This window comes from Nyctereutes procyonoides, unplaced genomic scaffold (genome assembly GCF_905146905.1).
Source record: "Nyctereutes procyonoides isolate TBG_1078 unplaced genomic scaffold, NYPRO_anot_genome, whole genome shotgun sequence".
Lineage (NCBI taxonomy): Eukaryota > Metazoa > Chordata > Mammalia > Carnivora > Canidae > Nyctereutes > Nyctereutes procyonoides.
The window spans coordinates 34,634,293-34,653,478 of NW_026575051.1; the positions used below are offsets into that span (position 1 = coordinate 34,634,293).

The 19,186-nt window shown below is 33.1% G+C and overlaps 1 protein-coding gene across 15 annotated transcripts in view; it reads left to right on the forward strand.

The window, feature by feature from the left end:
- RIMS1 (regulating synaptic membrane exocytosis 1) overlaps positions 1-19,186 on the forward strand; it is a 473,974-nt gene that overhangs the window by 336,273 nt on the left and 118,515 nt on the right. For 7 of the 15 annotated variants that reach the window (XM_055330491.1, XM_055330492.1, XM_055330500.1 and 4 more), the window contains exons 20-21: positions 1,564-1,641; positions 2,530-2,619. The exons of 2 other annotated variants lie outside the window; for them this stretch is intronic. In XM_055330491.1, coding sequence (XP_055186466.1) covers positions 1,564-1,641; positions 2,530-2,619 — 168 coding nt within the window. The remainder of the gene's footprint in view (positions 1-1,563; positions 1,642-2,529; positions 2,620-19,186) is intronic. 6 more of the 15 variants (XM_055330493.1, XM_055330501.1, XM_055330497.1 and 3 more) reach the window with 1 other exon arrangement.

The following is a 19,186-nucleotide window of genomic DNA, read 5'->3' on the forward strand; positions in this document are numbered from 1 at the left end:
TCATACACTAAAGAAATATATCTCATGCTGTTTAATCCATTTTCTGCCTATTTATTTTAATAATTAATACATAATATCCAATTATTTTATTTATAACTGATAATGATTATAATTTGTTACACAATTAATATCTATTTATTTAACCATTAAACCCTTTTCATAAATATATGACCTGAGAAAGTAACATTGTACAGAAAATGCTATATAGCTGCTTTACTATGTGTTGCATACTTTATATCTATTATCCCATTTAATTCTCTGAGACTCCTGTTAAGTGGATTTATATCCTCTCTTATATAGATGTAGGAAAAGGTCTGAATTAGCCAGGTTCATTGCCATTAAGTTGCAAAGCCAAGGTGCGAATTTAGAGCCTTCATACTATACATAAATGTTATGCTCTCTTCCATTCTGATGCACATTCTCTGCTAACCCTTGTCAAAGTGTTCCTGAATAAACCACTTTTGAATTGATTGCTTTAAAAAGTTATAGAGCAACCTGTTGCTGGAGATATTTGCCTAAGGTCAGGAGTTGAAAAGAAAACTACTGCTTGTGAAGCAGGCAGATCCTTATTTTCAGTCAAATTTGTCTTCAGTTGGTTTTCAAATATGGTGCTCTAATATATTTTTAAACTGAAGCTTTAAGAGGTTTTCTTTGATTTGACCATTAGTATTAATATGAGTAAGCCAGTGGGGTGTTTGAATGTTTAGTTTGTCCTCAGCAATTGTTTATTCCCTTCCCTGTTTATTATTTTAACATAAGCTGAAATAGACTAGGGACTTTCATAATCAGCAGTTAAATTTGTAGAAACATTAAATTGTTAAAAAAAAGTAATTAACTGGATCTACCTTGCCCTTGGTGTAGTTTAGACCATCCAGAATCCCTCAGAGATTTAAAATAATTCAAATAAGGTTGGGCCTTTTCCACCATTTTCTGCCAAATCAAAATCTATTCTAGTTTGCATCTATTGTCCATCTCATTTGCTCATTTGCTTCCCAATGATAAATTTTACATGTGGTTGGATTTGGATTCAGATGCCAGTAAATGGGAAAGGGTTCCTCCACTGCACTCACCTGATCTTTTGGTCTCATCTTTCCTTACTGCAGTGCCATCCCATGATGAGCTTTCTCCCTGACATGCTGGTCAGCTCTCTGCTTATTACTACAATGTCATATTTTAATTCCCAAATTACATAAATTATTTGGTTAGCACGTTTAGCTATGAGTTGTTTATTTCCACAGAAGCAGATATATATTAAGTTAGGGATTAAAGAGTAAGTCTAAATATTCATTAACTCATAGTTTTGTTGGCAGATATTTTTCAAATTAAGGCAATTAAATTATAATTTTGAGTCTTTACCTTAATTATGAAGTCAAATGTCTATAATTCCATATTTTAATAATTCTTATTCTACCCTTAAATAATTACTGTGGTTATTCTGATAATAAGCAAAAGACCTGTCTTTGTTTGAAACCTAAAAGGCCTCCGACATTTTTTCATGTCCCAATAAAATTTGCTTCATATATATTTTTCTGTTTCCTGCATGTTTGTGTTGCCATGTTCCAGACATTTTGTTAGGCACTATAAAACATTACCGCCTAAGATGCCTTTGTTAGAGAACGGTTCTCACTGGAATATTTACAGGTAAGAGCCATAACAGTGAGTCCCAGTTATAAACCAATCCTGAATCCCTTGCCTACTAAACATAACAAATTCAATTTCTAATAAAGCGCTAACCTTTTCTCTTGAAAGTAATTATGCACAGAGATTCATGAGATTAATGATATCTAAAAATGACTTTAACTATATAAAGCTTACTAATTCCTTAATATTTCTCAAAATGAAGTCTACTTAAATATCAGAATTCTAATTGTCGTGTCATTTATTTGTTTTGTTGATTTTAATTATGATAATTAATTTTATATTATTTTATTTTTGGATAATTTTAATGTGTGAAGCTCAGTTCTGCCTGCACATACCAAAACCAAGTCAGTGACTAGACAGGACTTTCCCCTGCATCATGAATGCTTTCACTCAAGAGTCTTGAGATTTACTGATGAAATATTGGTTAGGTAAGAACATTTGGAAGTCATGCCTTCCACTTCCCCTTGTCTAGTGTCGTGAACCAAAACAGTTGAGTCGTAAATTTTTTCTCCTCCAATGTCCTTCATTTTGTTTTGGTGTGGCATCTGTTCTTGGTAACGAAGTTTTAGGCATTTTGTTTTAGTGCTTTCTGTATCCAGTTTTTTCATAAGTAGGTGTGTTGTAGTCTCATTTTTTTTTCAGTCTGAGACCCTTTTAAAAAATTATGCAAACCAATTCAAGCATAATCTTTGTTTAGTTTCATTTTCTAAACAAAATTTTGCACTGCCATCCTGTCAACTCTCTCACACCCTTATGAACTGAATCACAGTGATTCTGCATTTTATGTAAAGGGGACATTATTTTATGCTTTACTCTCTAACACGGTCTTCCTTTCTTTGTTTTCTTTGTCGTTCTCTTCTACCACTGGATGCAATGCACTGGCACTAGTGAACTGCAGCCCTCTCTTGACAGGGCTAGGAGTGCTAGTACCAACTGCTTGAGACCAGATACTAGTTTGCATTCACCAGAACGAGAAAGGTATAAAATAAAGACTTTCTTAATCTTAATTTCCTATCATTTGTACTAGTGATTTTTTTGATCACTTTGTTTCATGTGATTCTCACAGTTTTATTCATTCATGTTCACTTTGCTGACTGTCTCCATCTCCCCCTTCCCTTATTATACATATCTAAGTAGAGATATGTGTATGTGGGTAAGCCCAGGGCTACACATACACATATTTCCATGAATGTTGTTGCAAATGGTGTGGTATAATTTGTCACTGCTTCTGGCTGCTGCTTTTTCCCTTCTGTTGCTGTTCGGTCGTTTTATTTACACACAACTCAGGGAGCCTTCAGTATGCTGATAATGTTATAGGGCCCAGAGAGTTATCCGAGGGGGATCACTTTCCTATTAGTTCCTATTAAGTATAGGTTTAAGAGCAATCTTCCCACAAACTAAAAATAAGAATTCTATTTAGGTGGGAAACTTACCTTGTAAATTTATATTCATTGCTTAGTCAACCTTCTCATTAATATAGATCAGGTTTTGCAGTAAGTTATTATTTTGACAACAAAAAAATGATATGTTTATCTTAGATTTTCTGATGCCTTACAAAAATAAGTGCACATTATATATACAAACACAGATAGTTTTACTTAACACTTTCAACTGATGGATTAATAAATAATTCTGATTTTAATTCAATTGTATTCAAAGTTTTTGTATTACAGTGTTTCCTAATTCTAAGCAGCTAATTTTTCCATTATAGTGGAATTTTCTGTCCCAGTATAAAGTTGGTTATAATTGATAGTCTTGGATGTACTTGTTATTTCTTTTCAATTAGAAGTCATTCACTGGAGATTTGTTTACTACCTCTTTATAAATCTTGAAGAAAAACAGTTAGTGATGCTAATGTGCAACCCACTTCTCCTCTTCTTCAGAGGCTGCCTTAAACTTTTCTTTAGCAATCTTTTTAGTCAGAATCTATTTATGAGGTGTTTATTTCTGGACTTAAATAATAGGTATGGGTATACACATCCATTTTTAACTGACTGCATATGATTCTACTGAGGAAATTACTTTTTATTTAGTATTCTTTTGTATTTATATATTTTGTAATAGCAAACAGTGGAATCTAACTTATATGTTATATATTTTTTATATTTGTATTAGAAATTTTAGTTGAAATGGCTATAGGCTCTTATAAAATCACAGTTGAAATTGTTTTATTTTTCTCTTTTGTTATAGAATATACCTCGTCCTCAAGAAAAAATACAAGAGTAGAAAGAAAGATATTTTTATAGTTTTTACTTATTTTTATTTTCTTATATGTTTCCAGTTGGTATTAAAACAGAATAGAATTGCTCAATTTAGTAGAATATTCTGACTATATAACAACACCCTAACATTTTTAATATCATTTATATAGGTACTATCTACTAGAGATATAGTGCAAGCCACATGTATAATTTTTAATTTTCTGGTTGCCATATTTAAAAGGTGAAATTAATTTTAATACTTTAGCCCAATATACATCTGAAATATCATTCTGACATATAATCAATTAAAAACTATAGATATTTTACATTCTTTCTTCCATAATGCTTAATAGCCACTTATGGGTTGTAGCTACTATATTGGATACCACAGGTTTATTATGCTGACCTATCTAGCATGTGTTCCTTTGTTACTCTAGAGGCATAGAATTCACAAATCTATGTATTAGTGAATTTAACCTCTTAAGTAATATTCTTAAAATAGCCTGTAGACAATCTGGCTACAATTTTTGTACTGGTCATAGAGAAGTCTGAGTGTACTTACTTTTGATAGAAGAAAAATATAATTGAAACCTATATTCAGTCTATATTACTAAATAGAAATTCTCCATTAACAAATGAAAAAGGACCAAGGGGCAGGAATTGGTATGATCAATGATCTTTAATTTATTGTGGTTAACTCCGTTGCCAAGAACAACATAAAGTGAGATAAGTTTTCATCAAGAAAATTACACAAGTTGTAGATTCTTATTGGTCTGGAGGATAAGGACCTCAAATGCCATTTTTTGCCCATACCTATCAGCAGCTTTGAAGCAGAACATCACAGTATCAACAGTGGTGACTTTGTTCTCTTTGGAAAATGCATAAAGTCCCAGGGCAGAATGTTGCAGAGTAGGGAGAGGGAAGTTTAGAGGCTTGTCCCAGTTACTTAGTTTCTCATATTGACCAGAGAACTTCTTAAATGAATGCCTAATTTATACACAGGACATAAAATGTTAAAGAAAATTTTTCAAACATAATTTCATATTCTTAAAATAGTGACATGTTTCCATGGCCTAATGAACTATAAAAGTTAAATAATTTACTGATTCTAAACCATTTTAATGAATGTTTGTATGCTGTTGTACCAACCCCTCCATGCCCTTTTCTGAAGTATCTTCACTAACTTGTAAAATGAATGAAGTTTTGTGTCAGTACAAAGCAGAAAATTGTCAAAGCGGACTTGATATCCAACACCATAGTTCACTAATGATTCAAAGATGAAGGAGCACCAGGCACAGATGACGTATTCTTTTCTTCAGGGAGTCCCAAACCACCAGATCCATTTTTTCTCTCTTATTAGGATGGTTTGGCCCAGGTTTTATAGTGCGTGTAGAAGCATTGTTTGCAAAGGAAGCCATTTCCATTTTTAAGTGCCTTCATTATATATTCTGTTGAATACACAAATAACAAACACAAGTATGAACTATCCCATTGCTGAATCTAGTCATGCTTCATAAATCAAATTTAGGGTTTATTTACAGTAAAAGGTTTAGAAAGACTATTTCCTACTGAAGATGTATATATTTTCACTAGCAAATATCACTGAATGTTTACAAGGAAGGCTAGTCAATGTTTTTTAACTTTTCCTCCATCTTTATTCAGGGAATATTTCATATCATTCATTCCCCCTCATGCCCTGTTTGGGAAGGGGTAGGTTACAGGCCTACCATTAACCTTTTCTTTCTCAGGCTTTAAAACAAATTATTATTTAAATGTTCAGACACATTTATTTTTAGAGCCATGGGAATAGTTACTTTTCTTCAATGCTTTATCTTCTTTCTTGACCTTTCATAGAAATCATAGCCTTAGTGAAGGTTTGTGAAAGGGTAGTCTCCACTTACTGCCTCCATTTTTTTACCTCCTAGTAAATTCTGCAGTCTGACTTCTCCTTACCATGGCTCTATCTATAGTACTGAAATTCCTCCAAGAACTACACTGGCTCCCTGTTTGTTCAGCAGCGTCTTACAACATTTTGCATTAACCACCCTGTCACTTGAACCTCTCCCCTGTTCAGTACCCTCTACAGATTTTCTTTCTTGTGCTTTGGTTATGACAGTCTCCTCTTGCAGGCTTCACTTCCTTCCCACCCCACAAAGATAGGTGTCTTTCCTACTTCCATCTTCAGTTTTCTTTTGCCCCACTCATTCTGCCCCTGAAATTGTACTTCTATTAAAAATTTGCATCCCAATACATATGAAGACAATGCTCCACTATAATTGACCAGGCCAGAACTTTCCCTTGAGTATTAGCTAGGTCTGAATTTCTAAACAATTGCCATTTCTGTACATCAGAATGTCTAAATTAAATTCATTATGTCGGTTTATATCCTGTTATAGCAAAAGACTTTCTTTTCCTAAATTTTCCTTTTATTAGATAGCTTTGACATATAACCAGACACATTATCTGGAAACATTTTTCCTGATCCTTCACATTAAGGAGTCAGGAAATCCTATTAATTCTCTTTTGAGAATCTCCCAAACAGATCTCTTACCTTGATTGTGTTGAATTATATTATAGCCCTTCCCTTGTCACTCTTGCCCCATTAGTTTTTTCATGACCCTTATTAATAGTTTTTATTCCTTTTTGTCTCATTTTCTTTCCATTAAAATTATCACTTTTTCCTTTGTTGTATGATTAAAAATTTTATTTTATTTAAGATTTTATTTATTTATTCATGAGAGACAGACACAGAGAGAGAGAGAAGCAGAGACACAGGCAAAGGGAGAAGCAGGCTCCATGCAGGGAACCCAACGTGGGACTCGATCCCGGGTCTCCAGGATCATGCCCTGGGCTGAAGGCGGCGCTAAACCACTGGGCCACTGGGGCTTCCCTGATTAAAAATTTTAATGTCCATTCTTCAAAAATGGACATCAGATAACTATAGCTTTTATAAAACCTTTCTAAATTACCCGCACCACCTACTCCCATACTTCCCTTTTGCGAATAACAATTATTCACTTTCTTTTCTGGGCCCACATAATATTATATACTTCTATTAAAACATTATATTTTACCTAGTAGTGTATTTGTTTTTTCTGCTATATTTTATTCCTGGAAGATAGGGATCATATCTTATTTGTCCTTGCCATCTCTGATAGCATTATTGTTTTTTACTTAGTAAATGCTCAATTTGGAGATTTAGGGGGCTTAAAAATACTCCCATTTTCTGTTCACAAATTTGGGTCTAATTGTGAGCTAGACCCAGGAACTGGAAGATGGGAGATCTTAATATCACCATAAATGCAATGGACAAGTTTAATAGCTGTGACTTTAGGGATCCCTGGGTGGCGCAGCGGTTTGACGCCTGCCTTTGGCCCAGGGCGCGATCCTGGAGACCCGGGATCGAATCCCATATCGGGTTCCCGGTGCATGGAGCCTGCTTCTCCCTCTGCCTATGTCTCTGCCTCTCTCTCTCTCTCTCTCTCTCTCTGTGACTATCATAAATAAATAAAAATTTAAAAAATTTAAAAAAAAAAATAGCTGTGACTTTAGGTCTACAGGCTTGCTAATAACCCACCCCAGAATCAGTTAGATTCACTGAACCACAAGACAGGTTCAGGCCCAGACCTCAGATCTTATAGCTGTTTTGAAGATTTGTGTCCTGCAGTGTTTGCTGTTTGCAGGTAGCTTGATTTGGAAGGAGTAATCCAGAAAGGACTAAGTCACCTGTGCCTGGTCCTTTAACACAGTCACTGATCTCCTAAGACATTCTTCCTTTCTTGAGGTAGAGTGAGACAAAGGGTAAAAAGAGACAGGAGCATTGCTTGAATGAATTTCACTCCACATGGAAACATGAGGCCTAACAGAAAGGAAGTACCTACTTAAAATGTAACAAATATAAATTGAATTAAAATAAATAAGCTTTGTTACTTATACTTTGTTTCAAAGTATAAGTATCTATATTAATTTTACTTTAAAACAATACTGGGGAATTTTTTTTTTACTTTATTTTTTATTTCAAGTTTTTATTTAAATTCCAGTTAGTTAACATATAGTGTAATATTAGTCTCAGGAGTAGAATTTAGTGATTCACCACTTACATATAACACCCAGTGCTCATCACAAGTAACCTCCTTAATAAGCCCATCACTCATTTTTTAAAGGACTAAAATGAATAGTGAGATCAGACAATAAAAATACCTTCTATATAATCAGTCATCTCATTTTTTCAGGTTTAGCTTCTAATATTACAGTAGTTCACAACTATTTCTTACTTGTGCTGCTTATGAAGTGAATGGTTACATTTCCGTATAATTTCTCTTTTAGAAAACTGAGCTGCTTAACCATATTCTGCCAAGAGATATGTGCCATTGAAAGAAGTGTACATATGCAAACATAAATAGTAATTGCACATTTAAACACATCCACCCACATTTGTTTTACAGTGTATCAGTTCGGGGGGGGGGGGGGAGACATGACATAAGAATCATTTAATTGCTTACCAGAACCTGTCAATTCAAATTCCTTTATATCTCATTAGTGAGTCCCTTCATCACTGTTAATCTCTTAGTTAAGGTACTCATTATTTCTTACCCATAATAACTTGCTGTCTACTTGGGCATTCACAAATATATGTTGATTACTTTTTCTGTACCTGTCAAAATGAAACAAAAACAAACACTGGAGTTCCTTATGCAAGGAGCTCACAGCCTATTAATTCAACCCTCAACCATCAGAGTGACCTTTCTTCTACTATGATCACAGGGAAAGAGATGAGCTCTGAACAAATAGAGGGTCCTAAATTCATGGATTGGGATGCCTGATATTGAAATAATAATATTGTAACTAACCAGTAACTTCTAGGTAGGCTATTTTGGAAAGAGAAATTCAAGAAGGAGCTTCAATATACTAGTATATTTGAAATTCACAAATGTATCATATTAAAACTTATGTGATATCTAGTCTCTGGATGAAAATTGAGTATAAATTGATCTTGCTCCCATATTAAATATATGAGGAAAAAGCAGATTGATTTCTTATATTTTTCTGTATATCAGCATATTCAGAAGGACTTTGAGTATACAGATAATATATGTATTATTCTACATATTTCATCAAAAATTACCTTTTAATAGCTTGCATTCACAGTTGCTTGTTTCCAAATGTACACCTTTTCCTTTCGTAGCTTTCACTGCATGGTTCATAATTACAGCATTTTCCTTTACTTTTTTGTTTAAATAAACACAAGGACTGGAATTTTGCCTCAAGAAGCAAGGTTACTCATGATCCTGTCAAGCTAACATTACTTAATTCTTTACAGAAAAAAATACATTAACTATATTTTTAGTGTTTTCACATACCATAAAAACTTCCAACACCATTATTTTTAACATGACAGAGTACAACTTAATGTAGAAGACACTGTGATCGTGATTATTTTCAATTACTTTAGAAATATTTTTCTTTATTTTTTCTGCAGAACAAAAGGCAAGTAAAATACATTTTAAAGCGGTTAGATTGGACTGACCAACTATTTAATCCAAAATTATTAAGTAATTTAAAAGTAATACAAGGTACTTTTAATTTCACAAACATGTAACACATTTAAGAGTATATGTCACACAGTTTTCTCTTCAGGCCCAAATTCTGCTATTGATACCTTTATTTCCTTCGCAGCTTCCTTAAAGCTCTGTTTGAATCATAGTGTGAGGCTGACTAATTAAGCACAAACTTCCAAGGAGCTTTCAGAATCTAGTATCTGCTGCTCTCAGATATCCTGGTCACATGTTGACAGCCCTTTGCTGCTTTTGTCCAGATAATAAATCCAATAAGCCAAGTGAAATGGCAAAGAAGATGGCTTTTATTTTTTTTTTGAAACATTAGGACTAGTCTACTTTGGATAATAATAAACTCTTATAGCTGGATGAGTCCTTAAAGACCATTCAGTTATCCCTTCTTGCATACAAAGAAGTAAATATCCAGAGGAATTATCCTGTTTAAAGTATTCACACCTAACATATAAAAATTTCCAAATCTGGCCTATTTAGTTCTTTATTCCTCTATTCTGTTTCAACTGGGTATTTGTGATTTTTGCACAAACAGAATCTCAAGATAGTTTAACAAAAGAATGAACCAAGATTCAAATTTTCATTTAACTGTTAATCACAAAAAAGTATTATTATAAACACAGAAATAGAAAACTGTGCTTCTGCTTTGTATTAAATTCACACACCTCATCTTTGCCACTTTATCCAGTAATTTCAAATAAGCATCAGTAGCTTATTAAATCTGTTTTTTATGAACATAAGCCAAGTTCTTAAGGGCGCATCTTTTTTTAACTTAAACTTATATATATGTGTGTGTGTGTAGATATGTATCCACACAAGCACATTTTAAAAGAACAAAATTACACATAATATATTTCAAACATCTTCCCAAATAAACTGTTTCTATTCACTTCTAGGGTAACAAGATTTATTTTCTTACAATATTATAATTTATTTGTCTAAGGCTTATCAAAATCAAGAGTAAATTATGGAGCAAAGATTCTACACCTTGCCTTTTTGGGGTGCTTTTCCAGTCCTATTTTTCCATATATTATTTTGTTTTAGGAGTTACTAAATGTCCTGTTTTTTCCTGTCTTGTTCATTGGGCAAACAGGGGTAGATGGTCCCCCTCCCTAGATAGGAGACGACCTCCTAGTCCCAGGATTCAAATCCAGCATGCATCTCCGGAGAATGACAGGTACTAGCCAACTCCTCCTCACAGACAAGTGGCTTCGACAGGCTTATAGGTCACCAAGTGAAAGATAACCAAGAGAAATGTTGGTTATTATATGCTTCCTTTCAGGAGCCAGAATCAGATATGTTGTGATCAATAAATGCATCCACCGTTAATAAAGTACCTCAGAGTGTTTACTGAAATGAGGGTGGCATGCATATGGCATAGTTTAAACACAATAAAGTCAGATTCAGTGGAAGAGTTCTGTTTTAAATTAGCATTTATTTCAGTGTTTTGATTTTCTAGAAACATTTAAATATTGCTTTGATTTACACATGAGTAAATAAAAATTTTCAGGGGCTTAAAAATATGTTAAAATCTGTCACAGAGCCTTTCTTTGTTATTTGGTTAATGGTTTAATCTCTGTTGTCTTGTGTTTTTTTGTTGTTGTTGTTGTTGTTGTTGTTGTTTTTACTACACAGACTTGTTAATAATGAAGTTTAGGTTTGTGGGAACATTAAAAATGTCTGATTTTGAAATAGAATAACTGGTTCTTATATATTTTATGAATATGGTGTTTTTAAACCAAATATTGTCAAGGGCTAGTGTCAGTCTACAAGGTAGGTCTTTGAAAATAGCATCAGTCCTTTGAATGTACTTCATGCTGATGATGTGTCAGAAATGCTGTGTTATCCTTCTCACAGGCATAGCTAACCCAGTTCTCCTGTTTACAGTGCTTCTTATATATAATTTTTTGCTTTAAATATCTGTTTCTAACTGATCTCAAGAAGTTATTGGATGTTTGAGGTGCTTCTAGTTTAAGGAGAAATTCAATCAACACATTGGTAATATTTATTAAGTAGATAAGTATATCTGATAGCTCAGAAACAGAACAACTAGTCACGCAAGTATACAAGAGGTTCCTGTGGTTCATTTCCAATATGTGTGGGTATAGATAGCAGAGTAATTGCAATCTTAGTTAAGAGTGATGTAATTTTCTTTCTGTGTCTGTAAATAGTCAAGATATCTTCAGGATTCCAATATGAAAGAAAAACAAACCCGGTCACTCAGAAAAAATTAAGTCATTTTACCAATGTTGGAAAGGACCACAAACTGGTAGTTTATAAAGACTTTAAGAATATTTTATCATGTTTTAATCTTTAAGAAATTTACCTTTTAATATGATTTGTGTATTTGAAATTTAAAACTAATTCCTTCTTCTATTATCTGGTATCTAAGATAGAATTTCGGAGAGTAGAGAAGTTAGTCGAATCTGAAATCTAAAAATTATTATAAATTTAAAGTATTTTCTATCCGAATATAAGGTATCATATAAATTAAATCAAAACTTAAATCCACATTGCTACTCATCCATTCAACAAATATTTATTGTACCCTGCTATGTGCATTCTTATTATGGCTAGAGACATAGCAGTGTTTAAGAAAAGCAAGATTCCTGCCATCAAGGAGCTTAGAATGTCCTTTTATAAAACACAACTCTGGAAAGCCTTTGAATCTATTCCAAACAAATGAGTCAGTGTATTTCATCTCATGTAATGACTGTGTGAGTATAAGACAATTACATATCATGGTCTTTATAATGAATATAAATGTAAGTTTATCAGGACACAAATTAAGCAAAATGGAAATCCAAAGAATTCTTCCTTCCTTCCTTCCTTTCTTTCTTTCTCTTTCTTTCTTTCTTTCTTTCTTTCTTTCTTTCTTTCTTTCTTTCTTCCAAATAATAGTTTCAGTTCTTAGACACATGAGGTTAAAATTAGTTAAAAATTAGTTGTCATTTAGTGACATATGAATTAATTATGTTATTCGGTTTAATAGAATGTATATATAATTTTATGGGTAAATTTTAGAAGCAGAAATGGTCCTTTTAGATAAGATCACTAAGGAAACTTTTACTAATACATAATTCTGAATATATATTTTATGTTTTTATTACAACTTATTTGTAAATAAGATCTATGTTAAACCAAAAGACACATTTTAAATGGCTTGACAACAGGATTTGTTACAATAGGGAACAGAAAGTTATTTACAGTAAACTTTTATTAAAATATAGGAATAATATATACCCATAGAAATAGCTGAATCAACAGATGCTAAGTTCCTAAGTAGCCTTGTCAATCACTTGACAAAACATTACACTTGCATTTTACCTCCTATCAGTTTTATTTACTTCAGTTTCTACCAATTTCTAAGTGAAGTGAACCTAGCATCACATTTGGAGATAGTGAATGCTCATAAGAATTTGGGCATCATTTGACTTTTGCCCTAGGTTACTAGTAACTAGGAAAATATTCTAAAATCAATGGCAATTCATATAATCAGCCTTTGGATGTCCTGTATCAGAGTCATATTTGATTATTTTGAAAATAACAGTAATACAGAAAATTTTGCTTAAGAAGGTTCTCTAGTAAGTTGGAAAGCATTTGATTGCCCACTTATTTCTTACAGCATAAATATACATATGGTTACATGTGCATGTGCACTCACATGAAATTTTAATGTGCCATTTTCCCACAATTTAATTTCAGGGTTTTTTTTATTTTTTAAAGATTTTATTTATTTATTCATGAGAGACACACATACACAGGGAGAGAGAGGCAGAGACACAGGCAGAGGGAGAAGCAGGCTCCATGCGGGGAGCCCGACGTGGGACTGGATCCCTGGTCTCCAGGATCACGCCTTGGGCTGAAGGCGGCGCTAAACCACTGGGCCCCCAGGGCTGCCATAATTTCAGTTTTAAACAATCTTGATGTCATATCAGGTTGTATAATAGATTTATTTGTAATTAACATGGAAGTAGGTTTTTCTAGATCTAGGAGGATTTCCTAGAAGTTGTAGGATGTTTAGAACAATGATGAAGAAGAACTACATAAATTTGGAGACCCAGGGAATGATTTTGGCATTAAAATTATAGAGAAAATTTCCTTTCAGTTTTATTATTAAAAATGCAAAGACATTTTAAAAAATAATCATTCCAATAACAAAATACTTCTTTGTAAATGGTATTATTTTAATATATAAAAAGTAACTTCTATGAACTTGCTTGTACATAATTCTGTTTATGAATTTAATAAAAACTACATCTACTTGTAGCTTCAAAATAATAATTTTTTTTATTTTGCAAGTTAGAAAAAAATGTATTTTAATATACCCCTGACAGATCAAGGTTCTGAGTTTAGCACTCACAGTTGAATTAATCATTCTTAAATATGAAAGGCTAGTATAAATAATCATAATTGCTATTATCTAATTCTTCTTTATTCTTGGTATAAAAGCTTTTTCAGAAAAATTCAATGTATTCTTATTGGTACATTTTGAGATGTATTTTAACACTTCATTAGCTTGAAGTTACTAGCTTTAATGAGTGATTGAGAATATTTTTGCATCCTTTAAAATGCATGATAACTTTAAGGTGTGTGATTTAAATAAATACTAAAAATATTTGAGGAAATAACCCTGTTTTCGAGAACGTTATTATTGGCAACAAGTAAATTATTGGAACAAGTAAAGCATCCCACTGTGTTACAGATTAATTCCTGAGTCGCTAAAGTAGTTCTTATTTCTTTTGTAAATAATCCTGTTTGTATAGTTTCCCAACATTTGTCAATTAGTAGCAGCTACTTGTCCATTAGAATCTCTGACCGAAAATGTCAAATGATTTTCTTTGATTCAAACTGAATGAATAGTCTTCCTCCATTAAAAATATTTCTGGAATAAAGAGATTGCCTACTTTTTTACTTCCAGACTTCATGGCAGTTGCCAGAGTGATGCAGAGTTAACATAGAACCATTTATAAATTCAGTACATTACTTACCATTTTTATTTGCATGATAGCATCATTTGTTACTTGTGCTTTTCAAAAATGTTCTTTATTTGGATGAATGAAATATACTTATCCACTAAAATACTTAAGTCTGTTTAATAGCTATAGTCATGTACATAAATATCAATACTGTACAAAATGGTAAAAGCATCTTAATTGCATGCAGCCATCTTCACTGCATATGAACATTTCTTAGGTAGATTCTTATTCAAATATAATGTTTTCTTCCTAAATTTAAACAGAACATACTATATTTTCATTTTATTATAAAATGGCTTTAAATAGGGGTACCTGGGTGGCACAGTTGGTTAAGCATCTAACTCTTGGTTTCGGCTCAGGTCATGATCTCAGGGTTGTGAGAGAAAGCCCTGCATTGGTCTCTCCCCTCAGTGCAGAATGTGCTTAAAATTCTCTCCCTCTCTCTCTTTGCCCCTCCCCACCAACTCAAGTGCTCAGGTGCATTCTCTGCTTTCAAAAAAATAAATCTTCAAAAAAAAAATAGCTTTAAGTAATACTACAATTTTATTAACATATTCATTTTAGACCTTAATAGAATTGTAATATCTTCAGAAAAGCTGTATTTACCACAAAAAAAAGAAAAAAAAATGTATTTACCAATGTCTTCAGGGAATTGCTCTAATTGAATTTAGTTACTGAAGAGGAAAGGAAAGTAGCACAGAAATAGATTTTACCAATTACTTGTCTTCATTAGTACATTTTATGAATCTTCACATTTAAATTAATAGAACAATAATTAAAATGGAGTTACAAGGAATTAGATTTAAATAAGAACACTCCCACTTCTGATTATTACTCTTGCTTTGATTTAATAATAAAATAATTGTTTTACCTACATTTGAATGTAGCTTTATAACTTTTAAAGAATTCCATTTGTGCCCTGGGAACTAAGAATCAAAAGGCCAAAACCAACAACCATCAAGTTGTGAAGTGAAAAGAATGCTCAGTATTTCTGATTCATGCATGTCTAGAAGCACTATTTATGAATAATAAAAAGATAATAAAATATTTTAATGAACAAAACATGTTGAAACCTAACATAAGTAAGACATGATGGAAACACTACAACTGTTTTGTTCACTTCTCTCCAGGGGCCCCTCCAATAAACATCAATCATTCAAGTCATTGGAGGACAGATGGGCAGAGAACCTAAGGACATGAGAAAATGAAGGTGGTGTCCTCACCAACTAATTAAGGCCCCTCTTACCTTGCATAAGTCACTTAAACCTTATGGAACTCTGTTTCCTCATCTGTAAATTTAGGTAGTTGTAGGTAGACTAGGTGAATTCTAGTGTCCCTTAAAACTAAAAATCTGTTTATGCTGCTTGTTGCAACATGATAAGCATTTTTCGGGCCAATAATAATGACTGATACTTCATTATACATAAGGCTAATGAAATAGCTTTTTAAATGTATGATATTTTGTATTTTACTGAAGCACAGAAAACAATAAAAAGTTATATTTCTAAATTTATTTGATTTTATGTAAAATGAATTTTATAACCCTAGTTTTTTATTTATTATAGTTTTTTAGACTCTCAAATTACAGGATAATACTCAAAAAATTAATTTTTAAACCATTCATTCAGTAAACACTTATAAGCAGCTACTATGTGCTAGATGTTGATGTTACAGTGATAACTCAGATGCCATTCATGATCATAAAAAACTTAGAGTAATGTAAGGTAGAATGTAGTTCATTTCACCATGATCCATTTTATAATCATATGATCAATAGTTTCAATAGTATAGTACATAAATATAGGTTGATCTAATCTTTCCTATCTCACGTTTCACAATCCTCTATTCTAAGAAATATCTGTGTTTAAAAATACTATATATTCATAGCAATAACAGGATTTGGAGTGAAAAAGATGTTAGAATTTCCTATTCTGTTTCTTGCTTTACATTGAATTATTACAATTAAGTGTATATTATTTGAACTAAATTTGAAGATCCTTTTAAGTGGTTAAAAAGAATTATAAAGACCTGTCCTTTGTAGAAATCTTTAGATGAATCTTCAATAAAAGTAAGTTTCTATAGCATTTGGAGAAAAAAGGTCATTCTTAACAAGAGAGTTAAAATAGAAATTAAAAATTGGATGTATGAACCTCTGCATGAATTTTTGTCATCCAGGTATGGAGTACTGACTGAGGTTGACACTATTCTAGATGAATGAGTCTTCACTTTTAAGAAACAAACATATGCTATTATCTGTTTAAATAATACTTTTATAGCACTTACTGCTAGCTAGTTCTAAGTAATGCTGAAACTACTACAAATCCTTGTTCTGTGTAATGTCATAAAAACCGTAACACAAATACTAAGTGATACTCAAAGAGTTAGAATTGGCAAACTTGTGATGTGATAACATTATCTCCACTTCACAGGTAAGAACAAGAAACACAGGCATGGAGTGGTTAGATAACTTGACTAAAATCACCCAGCTAGATAAAAACAGGTAGTTAAACCCAGACAGTCTGAGTCCAGAGTCCATGCTTTTAACTACTGTGTGCCAGCGTCATTTACGCCACAGATGAAGTATGTTCTCTGCTGTTCAGATTGTGGAGTCTCCTTTCACTTCATGGTTTCACATTTAATGACTTTATGAGTTAGAGAAAATTATTTAATCTCTCTAAGCCTCAATCTTTTTATTTAAAAAAGATATAAAAGAGTAGTATCCATCCCATTAGATTGGTGAGATAAGATGAATTAATGCGAATAAAGCAGTCAGGTGTACAGCAAGCTCTCGGTAAATGTTAGATATCATTGGTATCATCCTCATCATTGTCATCATTACTCTCATTATAGATTTTTGTGATAATCTAGTATGTGAGTATATTATTAGGGATGAGAAGAGGAGGGAGAGTTGAAAGTTTTACAGGAGCAAAATCTCAGTTGAATCTAGAAAGATTAATAGAAATTAGCAGGGATAAAAACAGGTTCTAAAAGATGCCTATAAACCTTTTCATTATGCAGTAGGAGAAAGTTTGTCAAAAGTCTATGGGATACTGCATATAAGTCACCAACCCCCACCCATCACCAAACTTGTCCTCTGACTCTTCCCTCTCAGCACTTTGCCTTCTGGTCTCCTTACTTTGTTTCAACATACCAAGGACACACCTGTCTTAGAGCCTATGCACTTGCCATTCATTTTCCTGAAATACATTTTCCATAGATACGTAGGTGTCTAACTCCCTGGACCTCACCTTATGTTGCCTATTCAATGAATCCTTCCTGAATTTACCCTATTTAAAATGGTGATCTAGATTTGCCCTCCAAACCCCACCCTCACATACATTTCTGATCCTTCCTGCTCTCATGGACTTTTTGTTGTTAGCATTTATCACCTTCTATTACACTATATAATTTACTTCTTGAGAGCTTTTTGTTGTGGTGGTACACTGTCTCCTACAGATAAAATGTTAATTGCTTAAAGACAGAAGAATTTTTATTTTCACAGACATAAGCCAAACATCTAGAACAGTCTGACATAAATACACATTCAACAAATATTTGTTGAATGAATAAATGAGTGAAAACCTTTATGACAGTGAGTTTCATGTAACCTAAAACTCTGCTCTCATTCTGTTCTCACTCTGCTCAATATGAGAAAAGGAACATTTGTCCTACCAGTCCCTGAGCGTTCTTGGGACAAGGAATAAATTTCTCTTAATGGTATATTTTTATTTTGAGTTCAGATGCCTACTGAACTCCTGCTATGTATATACCTTCCTTCCCTTTGCTTTAGGGACAAGCTTTCCTTCCCAACAACCACCTCCAATTGATTTTACATGTGTGCCATGTACTTCTCTACTCTTCCACACTACAGTTCTCTCTCCTCATCACAGGATCAACAAAGTAAATTAGAATATCAGAGATACTCCTTTAGTATGAGGGATTATGTCTTCGTGCTTCCCTAGGCTTATACCACATTTTGTAGTTTCTTCCCTTCTTGAGCAAAGGTGCAACCCAAAGGCATACATTAGAATCAACTTCATCCCTTCACTTTGCTGGATAGTACGTGACAGAAATAGGTTAGGAGCCAGACATACTTACATTCTTTTCCCAGCTCTACTTCTTACTGATTGAGTAGCTTTGTCCTGAGCCTGTTTCCTTATCTTTGAAATGAAGATGACCACAAAAGGATGTATGAAGCTTAATACATCACTGCCTCCCTCAGGACCTGGCATAGAGTTATCATTTTATATATCCCCTTTCCAACAATTCAAGGAAAGTGGCAGGTGAGAGATGTTTCTCTCCTCTGCTTCAACCCTTTTTTCATTTCTCAGAAGTGAGATGTCATAGTAACAGAAGACCCGAGAACACCCAACTGAAAGCCTAAATTGGAAAGGCAACACAGGGTGAGCCCAGTTTTGGGCAACAGCAAAAGAGATGGGGAGAGAGGAACAGCCGCAGAAGTCTGTATGCCCTGTGAAGGTGGACTTTATCCTTTGATATGTTATTACTAGGGAGCTTGATAGCAGGGCTTGGCATATATGTGACACAAAGATTATCTGGCATTAGTAAGTAATGGCAGATAGTTTTCTCTTCGTTGTTGGAAAGAAGGGATATCAGGAAAGAAAAATAAGGATAAACTGTAAAGAATCAACTATTGAGATAAAAATATACAATTATCAAGGTAAAAATGCATATTACTTTTTATGGTTTCCCTGGGATTCTTTTTGAGGTCTTAGTTTCTTGACCATAATATATTATATTTATTTCAAATATATAGTAGCTGAGATACATTTTAGGT